Source organism: Microtus pennsylvanicus, chromosome 9 (assembly GCF_037038515.1).
Source record: "Microtus pennsylvanicus isolate mMicPen1 chromosome 9, mMicPen1.hap1, whole genome shotgun sequence".
Classification (NCBI taxonomy): Eukaryota; Metazoa; Chordata; class Mammalia; order Rodentia; family Cricetidae; genus Microtus; species Microtus pennsylvanicus.
In genome coordinates, this window is record NC_134587.1 from 69,344,887 (window position 1) to 69,360,008 (window position 15,122).

The 15,122-nt window shown below is 38.8% G+C and overlaps 1 protein-coding gene across 2 annotated transcripts in view; it reads right to left on the reverse strand.

The window, feature by feature from the left end:
• Hook3 (hook microtubule tethering protein 3) overlaps nt 1-15,122 on the reverse strand; it is an 83,715-nt gene that overhangs the window by 26,985 nt on the left and 41,608 nt on the right. For both annotated transcript variants that reach the window (XR_012911847.1, XM_075986435.1), the window contains exons 7-14: nt 14,574-14,636; nt 13,228-13,311; nt 11,845-12,008; nt 11,265-11,405; nt 10,050-10,251; nt 6,975-7,085; nt 6,257-6,344; nt 353-422 (exon numbers count right to left, since the gene is read on the reverse strand). Coding sequence is in view for 1 of the 2 variants with exons in the window: in XM_075986435.1 (XP_075842550.1) it covers nt 353-422; nt 6,257-6,344; nt 6,975-7,085; nt 10,050-10,251; nt 11,265-11,405; nt 11,845-12,008; nt 13,228-13,311; nt 14,574-14,636 (923 nt within the window). In the remaining variant the exon portion in view is untranslated. The remainder of the gene's footprint in view (nt 1-352; nt 423-6,256; nt 6,345-6,974; nt 7,086-10,049; nt 10,252-11,264; nt 11,406-11,844; nt 12,009-13,227; nt 13,312-14,573; nt 14,637-15,122) is intronic.

Consider the following 15,122-nt stretch of genomic DNA (forward strand, 5'->3'; position numbering starts at 1 on the left):
CCTCTATCTGCACCTTGTGGTTGATAGATAAATCTTAGTAATTAACTGTTTATTAGGGGGATAGCTAAGTACAACCTTTGTCTTGAGTACTTTCATGCTGTCTGCTGAGGTTCCAAAATGGGATACGTGAGTTTTGCTTTTGTAATGTGAAAGACTGCCTCATTCAAGTAAAAATAATTCGTTCTCTTGACAATTTAAAAAGCTTCTAAAGTACTGAAAACATGGAAATTTAATACTGAGTTCAGACTGAAATGTCCATCAAAAAGAGGAGCTAGTTCTTTTTCCACCAGAGAGTAAGTTCTCTACAAGGACACTGTGTGGAAGGACTGACTGTCACTGTCACCCTCTTTACCTGATTTCGGGTGTAATAATCTCTGCTGCGAGGCTGTCTGAAGATTCCTGGCTTCCCAGAGGCATTAACCCTATAAATACACAGAGAAGTATACAGTTAAGGAAGCACGGCTACCTCCTTTGCTTAAGAGATACAGTTTTTGCAGGAGAGCACAACCTTGACTCTGAATTTTAACAGCTAAAGAATTCAAAGGTTTTTTAAAATTTTATTTAGATTGTTGTTGTTTTATGGTATTAATACTTGAATCTGGCTCTGTGGATGCGAGGCAAAAATCACCAATTTTCTCAAGTAAAAGTTAAAGTAGACTTATAAAATTAACTTATCATTAAAACAACTGTAACGGTCCAACTACATACCATTAAGTACATTTCAATGTTGTCTAGCCATTACTATTATCTGTTTCCAACTATTTAATAACTGAGTCAGAAACTCTATAACAATTAAATTATTCCAATCGTCCTGCCTGAAATTCCTTGGTAAACTCAATTCTATTTTTTCTTTCTTTCTTTCTTTCTTTCCTTTCTTTCCTTTCTCTCTCTCTCTCTCTCTCTCTCTCTCTCTCTCTCTCTCTCTTTCTTTTTTTTTCTGAAGCTGAGGAGTCTACCACTGAGCTAAATCCCCAACCCCCCTCAATTCTATTTTTAGTCTGTCTGTGTTAATGTGTTGCCTACCTAGACATGTAAGCAGATCATGTATTGATCTTTTTTATTCAGTTACCACAATACTTTGATGACTTGTCCACATTACAGCACTTTGCAGAACTCTCTTGCTTTTGCTGTTCAATAATACTCCACTGTGTGCATTTACTGTATCTAAGCTCAGACAGATGCGCATTATTTCTAGTCTGAGGTGACTGTGAATAAGGCTATGTGTATGTAATTGTATATGTGTATACACAGTAATGCTGTATGTGTACAATTATCTGGCCTCATGCACTTCAGTTCCGTTAGTGATGTACTTACACATGGATCTGATGAATCACATGTTATTTTATGCTTACACATTTTTAAAAGCTATCAATTTTATTTCCACAGCATTACTCCATCCCACCAGTGATGCATAATGGCTCAATTACTCCCAACCAATTCTAACCAACATTTATTTTTCTTTCCTTGGGGTCATGGTGGTAGTGGGAAAAACATTAGCCTCACTAATTAGTTTGTGGTCACTCATTGATTGCTTTGCCTTTATCTAGTGATAACTGAATGATATCACTATTTCATGTGTTTACTGGCCATCTGTTTATCTTCCTTAGAGATATATAGTTCTTTCTATTCAAATCCTTTGTTCATGTGTGCAATAGTTTTTATTTTTATTATTGTTCAATTTTTATAAATTCTTCAGATAGCCTGGATATTCTCTGTGCACATCATACATTCATGTACATGTATGAGATCATATGCAGAAGACAGAAAAATCACCCTGCACTCTATATTTGTGTACCATGTGTGTCCTGAGCATCCGGAGTAGCCAGAAGAGGGCATGGGATCCTCTGGAACTGAGTTTCAGATGGTTAAGAACAGCCTTGTGGTTGATGGAAAATGAACCCAGGTCCTCTTAAAGAGCAGCCTATGCTTTTAACCACTGAGCCATCTCTCCAACCCACTGGTTTATATTTTGAGGCAGAGCTTCTCACTGAGTAGCAAGTCAACTCAAGGAACTCCTACCTCCACAGCAAGCACTTTCCCACGGAGCCACCTCCCCAGCCCCTGGATATTAATTCACTCAGATATCTGCAAATGCAAATACTTTCTTCCACTCTGTAGATCCTCTGCCCTACTCTAGTGTTTTGGTGCATTAACATTTTCAGTATTGATAGAGCCCTCTTCATTCATTTTTTTTTTGGTTGTTGCCTATGCCTTTGGCACCAATTGCAGGGGCTTATTTTTAAATTCAATGTCATAAAAACATTCCCCTACAATAGCTCTTATATTTGGTCTTTGAGTCAGTTTCATTCTTCTGCATTTGGATGCAAAATATACAATCCATTTTTACCTTCCTCCCTACTCCCCTTTCCCTAATTGCTCTGGCTAGAAATTTTAATACTATCCTGAAGAAAAGTGGTGATAGCAAATATCTTTGTTTTTTCCCTGGTCTTAGAGGAAAAACTTTCATTCTTTCACCACTGAGGTTTTTCCAAATGTTTCTTTATCATGTTGAGGAAATCTATTCCTGGCATACTGAGTTTTTTAAAATTATGAGTAGGTGTTGGAATTTGTCAAATGCCCTTTTCTGTACAAACTGAAACGATGCTGTTTTTCCCTTCATTTTGTTCATGTGGCTGACAATGAGCTCTCTATCTGCCCCTGAAGGAGTTCTACAGTAAAGTTATCAACAGGAAAGGTGTATACCTTTCCTACTCTTGTTCACTACTCTGTTCACACTACAGCAGGTCTTAGCCAGTGCAGTAAGACTCAAGAAGGAAATAAAAGGGATACACATAGGAAGGGAATAAGTTCAAATTAAAATTACTTTGATATTCTAGCTCACACCAATCAGACTATCATTAAGAAAATAAATGACAGTTGGGTGGTGGTGCACGCCTTTAATCCAGCACTCAGGAGGCAGAGGCAGGTGATCTCTGTAATTTCAAGGCCAGCCTAAGCTACAAAGTGAGTTTCAAGACAGACAGAGCTAAAACAGTGAAACCCTGTCTCAAAAAACCATAAAAGAAAAAGAAATGACAAAAAAAGGTTGGACATGGGAGAGGGGAAACCTTATTCACTGTTGGAGCAAGTGCACACTGGTACAGCTACTATAGAAACCTTATTCACTGTTGGTGCAAGTGCACACTGGTATAGCCACTATGGAAATCAGTGTGAAGGTTCCTCAAACACTAAAATCAGAAGTAACATGTGAGTCCAGCTTTATTATTCCTGGGCATATACGCAAGGAAGTCTCTATGCTACCACAAAGATGCGTGCACACCTCTGTTTAGAGCTGCTCTGTTGACAATAGCATCTCAACTGATGGACCGTGAGAACATGATACATTTGAACTTTAAATCAGCTGTTAAGAAAACTGAGCGGCTTTAAGGGAGAGAGGGTAATAGAACACTTATGAAATGAATGCTGGGGATGGGCAAAGGAAAGAGATGCAGGCAGTGAGACTGAGGGAGGGGGACTAGAACAAAGTTTGCATGAAAAAGCCACTAGGAAATCTGCTACTTTGTAAGTTTATTAAAAATAAATAAAACAAGGGATGGAGAGATGGTCCACTGCAAAGTTTGAGTGCTGGAACCAACACAACAAGGTGGTTGTCCTACGCATGTCTCTAACTGCAGTTCTGAGGGATCTGGTATCCTCTCTTGGCCTTCGTGTGTCCATAATTATGCATATTCTTACAAACATATATATAAATACGTATATCTTACATGTAAGAAACTTAAAAAAAAGTTCCACCACAAAACCTTACCTATAAAGTATTTGTCAGCGAGACCCAAGACCCTTAAAACAGTACATGTTTTTATTGGTTGCTCACCAGAACTCCATTAATGGTAAGATCCTTTTGGTGAAGACACCATATGTTTTGGATGCAGAACATACAACAATCAAGCTATAACTGAGCTGGAAGTGTTTTCTCTACGTAGCTGCACTCACAGCTGGTGTAGGAGGGTCATCTGTTAATGTGTTACTTTCATTGGTTAATAAAGAAACTATCTTGGCCTTTTGATAGGACAGCAGCTTAGATAAGAGGAATAGACCAAACAGAATGCTGGGAGAAAGAAAGCAGAGTCAGGCAGACACCACGAAGCTCCCGCCCCAGATGGACGTAGGTTAGAATCTTCCCGGTAAGCCACCACCTCATGGTGCTACACAGATTATTAGAAATGGGTTAATCAAGATGTGGGAATTAGCCAATAAGAGGCTGGAACTAATGGGCCAGGCAGTGTCTAAATGAATACAGTTTCCGTGTAATTATTTTGGGTGTACGCTAGCCAGGCGGAACAGAACAAGGAGTCCGTACCTCATTACTACAGGGATAAAAGGTCTGCCCACTACACCCAGCATATTACACTTCCTCCCTTACTCTTTAGTAACTTAGTTTACTGGTGAATCAAAATGTCACAATTATATTGCTAAACATTCAGGTAGTTCTGCAATTTTATTCTTAGAAACTATTCTTTAATCATTTGGGTACAGTTCTAGAGGAAAAACCTCACAAAAACATTCAACCATGTAGATTTTTATATAGCAAATAATAAACTTGAGCTTAAAAGAGACAGGCTGTTTTTTCTTGACAACATGGGAACTGAGAGTAAAGAGGATAAGGTTCAAGTTAGATTCTAAAAATTCTGAAAAAACTTAATGGAGAGCTGATGAGAAAAAAAGTTAAATTATTGCAGGGGTACAAAGAAGAACCAATTATATTAAGAAATACTGTACATTTGGTGAGGATAACCAGGAATGTATGCATGTATATATGTATGTATGTATGCATGTACGTACATGTTTCTGGATATATTTCTTCCTCTCTCCTTCAGCTAGCACTGGTCATCTGAACTATATGTTGAGAGGACCATGGCTATCTGAACTAGGGTCTGGAAACAGGCCAAGAGGAGAGAGAAGAGAGAGGTATGACAGCAAGGCCACAGTGGCTGATGTTTACATGAGTGGAGTCAGAGCAGAGGGGACTGACAGACAACTGAAGAGTGAGATAAAATTAAGTAGATAGAGAAGTTCTTTGTGGCAACAAGGAGAGGAAAACCAAGGGTAGACATGGAAAACTGTTTCAAGTAACTAAAAAGTCAGGGTTTGGTTAAGAGTGAAGCTTGTAGCAGGAATTGCCAGTCACCTACTGTGAGTAAAGAGGGGAAGAGTGCTGTAGGAAGTCTTACAGCCAGTGGTTCCCCGCCCACTGGGCGTGGCATCTTATAAGACATGAACTGATGTAGAGCATGCGTCCTCCCTTTCTGGTTGCTGGATTCGGTTTCTGTTCTCTGTTCAAGCAGAGGATTCTGATTTGTGAGTTTACCCCTAAATAAATAACAATCTATTTCTCAATTCTGAGCTAGTGTGGGATTTCTTTTAAGCGTCCTTCCACAGAGGAGGGCAAATCCTGAGCCAAGCATTAATCCCTTTGTTTGAGAAAGAAGATATATATGTGGCTTTTGTTTTTCTTAAAAGCTTTTCTTTTAAGAATTCCTAAATCTTTTTTTTAAAGATTTATTTTTGTACTTTATGTGTATGAGTGGTTTGCTTTCACATATTTTCAGTGTACCATGTGCTTGTTTGTAGTGCTGCAGAAGACAGAAGAGGATGATGGATTCCCTGGGACTGGAGTTACATGGTCTGCCATGTGGGTACTGGGAGCTGAACCCAGGTCCTCTGCAAGAACAGCCAGCGCTCTGGAGGAGGCTCTCCAGCCCACACACAAGTTATTGATTTACTTATTTAATTTTTAGTTTTTTCGAGACAGGGTCTCTCTGCAGCTTTGCAGCCTGTCCTGGAACTAGTTCTTGTAGACCTGGCTGACCTCAAACTCAGAGATCTGCCTGCCTCTGCCTCCCAAGGCTCCCAAGAGCTGGGATTAAAGGTGTGCACCACCACCATCATCTGGCTAGATACAAATTTCTTAATGATTTAAAATCCATTCCACTTTTTGCAGGAATCACGAACTTGGAAAGTTTGATATACTTCTAAAGCAGTCATGAGAGATTTTTCAGAATAAGAGGGTCACGTTAAATGATTGTGACTTGTAAACTCAAGAGATTACAAAATTTCTTTAAAGTTGCTAAGTAAACCCAAAGCCCCAACCATAGCCTGCCAAGATTTGGTTAACAGTTCAAAAATTTCATTCCTTTTCTTTTGTTGGGCCATCTGTCTGTGCAATCATCTTAAAGTGAAGCCAACACCTTTGCTGACTTTCCGAGCCAGACTCCTGGAGTTACAGGGGCTTTTTTACCTTGAGTGGTGAGCTGCCCCTCCTGAGCCTGGACACAACGGAGCTCTTCAATGGTTTCCTTCAGAGAATCCCTTTCTGTTCTTAGCCTCTAAAGTAACATAAAGCAAAGGTCAGCTCTACAGAATTACCAAGCAGTAATCGAGGCCTTATCCAGGAAGAAGATAAACAGTGGACATGGACTTATTTTTAGTTTTGATCTTTTATGGAGATCATGGAAGTAGAAACAGATGAAAATGATTATCTTTTTTATCTTCTATCTTTACAATACCAAGTATCTATTATTACATGGTAATACACATTCATGTTAAGCATGAGACACAAAGCTAATTAGTCCATCCTTAACTATGTTCTTAGCATTCTTTTCATTCAATAAAGAGTCAGGATAAAGACTAAATACTCATAAACTGTGAAAAGCAGAAATAATGCTAAACAACAGTGCAGCAGTGTCCTCCATACTAGTCACACAGCAAACAGAAGGGCTATACATAGAGGAAGTCAACAGAAGAAGTAAAGAGAGACCAATGATACAAATATATGTATATTAGAGAAATAAGAGTTGGAGTAAAACTAGCCCTAGCTTTTATTTATTTCTGAGAAAAAGAGAAAAATTGTGACTTAAAAGTAGAACAATTAAAAGAAGGAATTAATACAGTCAAAAATTAAATTTCAGTCTTAATGTTAGCACTTCTGAAAAACAAAATGCCCATTACATACTCACATCTTTTTCTTTCTGAAGACCATCAACTTTTTCTTTTAGCCGCTTATATTCAAAATCTAATTTATCTGCTTTCTTTGATTCATCGGATAATCTATTTTGCAGCTCTACAACCTGATACAAAATACATAAATTATATAAAAATGTTAATTTTTATAATTTGAAACATTAGAAATGATCACAAGGTGGTAGAATATAGTTCAATGGTAGAACACATGCTTATTAGCGTGTACAAAGCCTTAAATTCAATCCCCAGCATGCCCTCCCTCAACTAAACAAAATTAAAAAAAAAACATTATTTTCTTCTACAGGTTTATGAAAACTCTATTCCCACCATACTTGACTAAACGTTATACAATCCATCAGTCTAATAGAAGGGAGAGAACTAGGAACTAAAATCTGCATAGGTAAGAGAGGCTCCTAAACTTGAGTCATCTAGAACAAAGGTATCAATTATCAGAGGGCCTTCATTTCTAGCAAAAACACTGAGAAGCAAAGAAGCAGGAAGGAAAGATAGGAGGAAATGCTCAATTACATAGCTAATATTATAAGAGGCTAAAACCCCTGTGGGAAGTTCATGCAGATAATGTGGATAATGAGAGGTGCCAATGTCAATAACAGGAACCTAGAGCTTTGAGTATAACAGGAATCAAGTGGTCATTAAATAGTCCTGGCTGTAAAGAGTAAGGAGAAAAAAAGATCAGTCTGGGTATGGAGGTGCATACGTTTAATCCCAGCACTCAAGAGGCAGCGTTAGGCAGATCTCTGTAAACTCCTGACACGCCAGGGCTAAGTGTGTCTCAGGGGATTAGGGAGGGATAGATGGAGGGAAGAAGAAAGGAAGATCCATCAGCAGGCAAGAAAAATGAGTGCTCTGGAGTTAAAAGGTATTGTAACCCTGGCCAGCTGATATTTAGATGTGTGTTTTCACTACTTGTTTGTCTGGGGAATGCAAACACAGGCAAGAGAAGTGGTTCTGCATGCTAATGCTGGAAAACATGGCTTGAGGAAACAAACACTGACTGGAGAAAAACTGCAATTCAGAGCCATCACAATTCCTCAAAGAACTAATGAAAAAGCAAGACTGAAATTATGCAGATAATGAGAAAAAGCTGCAATTAATCAAGGTCTATTACCAACAATTACAATTTTATAAGTTCATCAAAGATTTCAGGTTGAAACTGTCAAATATAACACATCCACTAGACATCCACAAGAGTGGATGTCTGGGATCCCAGCACTCATCAGGCCTTGGCACAGGCTGTGCGGCAGGGCAAGTCTAGTTAAGGTACACAGGCAGACCCTGTCTCAAAAATACGGGAGGTGAAGGATATTGTTCAGTAGGAGAACGCTTGCCCAGCACACACATGGTCCTGGGGTTCTTCTTTAGACAGGAGACGCAGAGGAAGAAGTACACATTTTATGAACATGAGACTGAGGACCAGCCATGATAATCTAAGTCTGGGCAGAAAGGAAGTTCTTTACTTCCTTCAACCATCATCACCTGGGACTCTGGCCATCCATGAATTTAAACAGAGTTTGGAGTCTCAATAGTTTACCCTGAGACAATGCCTGGCAGGCCCAGATTATCCACCTAAGAGCTGACCATTCAAAGGAAATTCCTGGCATTCCAAGCACTGTAGATAGAAACACCTGCCAGCACTTCACCAGGACACCCCTAGACAGATGTCAGCCAATCAGGGGTCCTGAAACTCAGAGACTCCTCACCCCCACCTTTACTACTATAAAAACCCAATTCTAATTGAGCTCGGGGCTCTCCAGATATTCCAATATGTTGGTCTTGCGGAGAGACCGAGTTTGCAAACTTGATTAAAATAAAGGCTCTTTGCTTTTACATATGGGACTTGGTCTCCTTTGTTTGCTTTTGTGGGGACCCACAGATTTGGGCATAACAAGACCATGACCAGAGCAACCACACACAGAGAACTTGCAGAAAGAAAAATATCATTAAAAAAAGTATTAATAATATGATTGTGAATAGGCACAGAGAATTGGTATTCTATGCAGTTTGTTATAATATTTCTAGATATATATTTTCTCTTAATTCTAAATTAGATATGCTTTATTAGTTCCAAAAATGTTAAGTGTTTTTCCCTTCAAATAATATTCTACATTTCTTTCTACTTTCTCCTCTAGATATATTGCTGCTCATTTCATATTGGATATGTTTTAAGAACAAGTATTTTTTTGGCTATACTTTTGAGTAATTTCAATCCATATTAAAATTCAGTATTTCAGGAAGTTCCTTAAGTTTGCCATATAATTGAAACTTTTATAATAGAGCACTGAGAAGAAAATATATCAACCAAGGAAATTTGGAAACCACTCATGATGTACGGGTTTAAGGCTTTTGCTCAATAGTCTGATGATCTGAGTTCGTTACTCAGAACCCACATGGTGAAAGGAGAGAGCAGATTCCTGCAGGTTGTCCTAGGACCTCCATATGTATGTTAAGTCACACCTATGTCCTCGGCAATCAAATAAATAAAGTGTAATAAAAAGAAAATAAATATAAAAACAGTTAAGAATCATGCGGTGGCTAAGTAAGAATGACCTCTACCAGCTCACACATTTGAATGCTTAGTCACCAGGAGTGGAATTCTTGAAAGATTAGAAGGAATTAGCAGGTGGCCTTGTAGGAGTAGGTGTGGACTTGTTAGAGAAAGTGTGTCACCAGGGGTGGGAGTGGGGTAGGGTAGGCTGTGGGGTTTCAGAAGCTCAAGCCAGGCCCAGTGGCTCCCTATCTGTTCCCGCTGCCTGCAGATCAGGATGCAAAACTCTCAGCTACTTCTCCAGCACCATGTCTGCCTGTGTGCCACCATGCTCCCCACCACGATGATAATGGGCTAAACCTCAGGAACTGCAAGCCCCTAATTAAATGCTTTTTTTTTTTGAGGAGTTGCCTGGTAATAGTGTCTCTTCACAGTGACTAAGATAAATCACAAAAATAAAACTTGGCTTTCACTTGATTTTGGTCAAAAACCCTAGAAGTGACAAAGTTTTCAAAAGCTGTGTGTTGTGGAGTGGCCCAGAAGAATTCCGCTTGTGTTCTCTTACCTGCCTCTTGTATGTCTCAAGCTGACCTCGGGCTGCATTAGCCTTTCTTAATTCTTCCTCCAGACTGACAGTGTTCTGCATGTATATAGTATTCTTTTCTTCTAAGAGTTTAACCTGCCGCCTCAAATCCCCAAGGTCTTCCAGCTTCTTCTTATAAGATTCGACTTGACCTTCTAGTTTGGATACTTTATCAGAAGAGTGTCTGAAAGGAGACGGGAAATTCGTCAGAAATAGTCCACAGCTATAAAGCTGTTTCAGACAAAGTTAAAACAGGAGACAATATCAGGACTTAACATGTATTAAATCATAAAATCTAAAGTGAATCTAGGTTTTTTTTTATTTTAAGAAAAACAATTATAACCTAAATTATGAAAAATATGTCACTAAGAATGTCTAAAATGTAAATAAAGTCATCAGGAGGGTAACCAGCAAAATCACACTTAGCAGAAAAGTAAAATAAATTGTGGAATGTTCAAATGATTTGGCAATTACTATACTACCAATGAACCCCAGTTAAGATTTCAGTAGAGAAATGGAGATAGAGAATGGCAAATTTTAGGGGCTTGAGGAGACTGTAAATTTAACATATGTAGTCTTTGGGTGTGACTGCAAGGAGGCCCGGAGAGTCAACTATGTGCAGGTGCTTTCCTCTTGGTGACAGGACTCAAGCCATCTAGCGATGGGGTGTGGTGGGCAGCAGACAAATGGGAAAGCGTCATAAAAACATTTAACAACTATGAGAGAAGAGGGAGACAGGGCTATATACTATGAGGGGTGGACCAGGGGTAAGAGAAAAAGATCCCTAATACGTAATAGGACTACACTAGGTAATTTTCTCTGTACATGTCAGTATTCTAAAAACAAAAAGGGATCCCAAAGAGGATGAGGCTGTGAAAGAAATAGAATGGCGAACAGTGAGGTACTTGACAAGAGAATACTTGACAGTATTTAAGACAAAGACTAAGGGCCTGGAGGGCTCAGAATCAAAGAAGAGTAGCAAGAAGTAAAAGTTAGTGCTGGGTAAGTGAAGTGATGGCCACAAGTACATAGCATTTACCTGATATTTGTCCTCAACTCAAGTGTTAATAGAGCCTCTTAGCTATTCACCGAAACTTTAAATACATGTGTGCTCACAGATGCCAGAGTTGGTAACATCTGCAATGGAGCTCTTCTGGATGGCAGTGGATCTGATATTCCTGAAGGGAAACCGTTTACCTGAGAACGTCTATTTCATCCTTTAGAGACTGAGCTTCATCTGCCAAGGTGGTTAGCTCATCATTCTGCTGCCGAAGCTCAGAGATTTCCTTTTCTAACTCTTCACAGCGTATCCGGTAATCATCTTTTGCTGCTTCTAGTCTGTAACCAAAACAAGATAAACACTATTCAGTGCCTCGTAATTCTACTTAGAAGAAGACAAAGCATGTGGACACTCTTCTTGACTCGTCTTTCTCCTCTGCAGTCACGACCACCCACGTCACATCTGTCATGTGACTCACATGTACTGGGATTAAAGGTGTAAGCAACCACCACCTGGTTCTGTTTCTCTTTGCAACTGGATCAATCTAGAGTAGCCCAAGGTGGCCTTGAACTCACTGAGGTCCTTTGCCTCAGTCTCTGTGCTGGGATTAAAGGTGTGACCGCTGTCTGGCCTCTATGGCTAACTAGTGGCTTAAGCACTCTGATCTTCAGACACATTTTATCTGTTAGAGTACAAACAAAATATCCTGGCTCCCTCTATTAGCTTTAAAAGACTGTTTAAAATTTAAAAAATAGGTTGTAATGAGTGGTCTTTTACCGGAATGTTTCCTCTTGCAGCTGCTCTAACTGAGTCTGAAGTTGCAAATGTCTTCTTCCTGCTGGACTGTTGGGATCTTCTATAGAATCTGATTGATTGAGTCGTTCCATTAATATCTGATTTTCTGCCAATAAACTACTTTTCTCCTCCTGCAGTGCTGCAACCTGTTGGAATTAGAACAATGGTTATTCAACTCAGACTCTTGTGAATTACCATTATGAATTAAAGCATCTGTCTGATTATTTATTTTTGAGATAGCCCTTACGGATCTAGAACTCACTATGCAGACCAGGCTGGCCTCTGTCTGTTGTAGATCTGTCTGCTGAGTGCTACCTCACTTGGACAATTAATCTCTATTGTAAACATCTACATTATTTTGAATGTTATTCATACAAAGTAATATATAAGAGTAAAATTTTTCAAAGTTAATTTCTATTTATTTTGAGATAGAATCTTGCTACATTGTTCAGGTACTTCCAATTCTTGGACTCAAGTGATCCCCCTGCATCAGCCTCCCAAGCGGCTGGGATTACAGGTCTAAGCCATCATACCTGGCTTTACTTCACCAATGATATACAGATGGTAAATAAGCACACAGAAAGATAATCATCAATAGTCGCCAAGTAAATGCAAATTGAAGTCACAAAATATCAATTCAACTCTCATGACGATGGATAAAATTTAAAAAAGACTGAACCAACTGTTGGCAAAGATGAAAATAAAGTCTCAGATACTTGTGGTAAGAATACAAACTACAAGTCCAGCCTGGTCTACAGAGTGTGTTCCAGGATAGCCAGTGCTACACAAAGAATACAAACATTTCAAATACTTTGGACGACATCGATCCTCTGGACCCACAGAAAAGCCAGATGCTGCCACGCATGCTTACAGTCCCATGAGGGACTGTGACAGGTAGATCCTGGAGCTTGCTGCCCAGCCAGCCTAGCAAAACTGTGAGAGTCAAGTTTGTGGAGAGACCCTGTCTCAAGTGAATATGGTGGGCAGTAAGACAGCAGAACAGCAAGACATTCAACATTTCCCTCTACCTTCTCAGGCACAGGTAAAATACCCCAGTGCCCTGCAACACACACAAACAGAAAGACTCCCACCCATACGGAAAGTGTGAAAGCGAGTTCACTGGCACAATATGAAGAGTCAAGCACTTTTCTTTATTTCTTCTGGAATTTAACATTCAGTTATAATGAGTTTAATTAAATTCCAGAAAAGACCGGTAACATCTTTATACAGCATACTCTTCTAAATCAGAACCCTACTTGCTTGTTTTTCTTTTTTGTCTTATAGGTTATACTGCAGTGAAGCTGACCATGTGACAGTCCCCAGCACATTTGGTAGTATGTGTGGTGCACACACAGAACTTCTCACCTGCATATCCAATTCATGGCACCTTTGAGCAATTTCTTCCTTTGCTGACAAAGCTTCGTTTAGTTCCTCTGTAGTTTTCTTCAACTAGTTAGAAACAAACAAAATTTCACTTTAAAGTAAAGTTACATAGGTGTAACACAGAATTAAAACATTTTTATTTCTTGGGAGGTAGTGTAGGAAAATCAAGAACCTCTTGGTAAAGATGGAAAATAAGTCACTTATTTTTCTTTTGTTTTTGGGTTTTGCTAAGACAAGATCTCACTATATAGCTCAGACTGCCTGAAATTCCCTACACATAACAGAAAGAATGGCCTCAAACTCAGAGTTTGGCCTCATGAGTGCAGGGATTGGTAAGTATGCCATTACACCTGGATTATTCTGATTCTTAACATCAAACATTTCCACGTATATTCCCTTATTATAATAAATTCTAAGTTAGCAAATTATAAAAACACTGATTAAAATAAAATTTTGTGTCTTTATTTCATATATATAAACCTCTGTCTAATAAAGATACCCAAAAATGTACCCACAATAGCAAAGAAACAATACCACAAATAGAAAGGCAAATTTTAACTTAGGTTAAAATTATATCATATCCAAAGACTTTCTTATATAACACTGAGAAACCCTGAGCCAAAAATAAGAGAAAGTAAAAGATACAAAGTTCTGCTCATGCAGAATACTGTAAACTAAAAATTGACTATAACAGCATTTCATGCTTAAAAATACATAGCAAAGTTCTTTTCAAATACAGTTGTACCTAGCCAAGTGTGGCAGCACACTCCTTTAATCCCAACACTTAGGAGTCAGAGACAGGTTGATCTCTGTGAGTTTGAGGCCAGCCTGGTCTATGTGGAAGAATAAGAATAATATAAAAAGAAAATAATGACTAGAAAAGAGGGACTATCACAAATTAAATTTGTTTTAAAGTGGGCTATGCAATACCACCATATTTTTTCTGTACCACATTAATTCATTTCTCTGGGTGTGTGCATGTGTGTACACACATGCTCACCAGAGTGTGCATACCAAAGTCAGGACAATAACGTATTGTGTCCTCTCCTTTTACCAACTGGTTCCTGGGGAAAGAACTTAGTTCATCATACTTGCCAGCAAGTGTCCTTCCCTGCTGAGCCACCTCACTGGTTCATGCAGTACTACTTTTACTACAAAGTCTAAGCTTAATTATAATGCATAATATCAATTAGCTTAAGTTCTTAAATTTAGGCAAAATATGAAGTATTTTATCAATGTATTCCCTAAGCAATTTCAGCTGCGTTCTTCTCACTAATACTTGAAATTCACCTGCCTCAACTGTTTCATAAATAAAGACAATTATATACCTGGCGATCCAGATCAGCATAGGCATCATTTCCAGCAGAGACAGGAGACTCTTTACTCATTAGCTGAAATTAAGATTTAAACCATTATGAGGCAAAAGACATTCTTGGCAATACAACAAAATGAGCACCCAGAAACTACTAAAGCAATAAAAAATTAAAGCACATAAGCAAGCAACTGTTTTCTGTAATTAATTTTTCTGTTTTTCACTCTAAGTGATGTCTACACTTAAAATTAAACATGTGAAATCTGGTGCTCATTTTCTCTGGGAGCTCTAGTTGTAAGAATCAAGCATAACTTATTCTTAACTCTGTGTTAGGAGCATGGCTAGACATTTAAAAACAGGGACTTTTCAATAATAAGAGTGACACCAAGTACTTCTTTCATTCTAAATAATCAGTGTGGAAAGGGGGGGGGTCATGTTCTCCTGTGGTGTGCCCACTGTTACGCTGGCCATGCTCCACCTGCACTCCTGCAAGCAATCCTAATTAACAGTGGGTCACAAAACAGCTGCAGCAACAAAACCCCCAAAGTTATGAAAACAGGAAAGG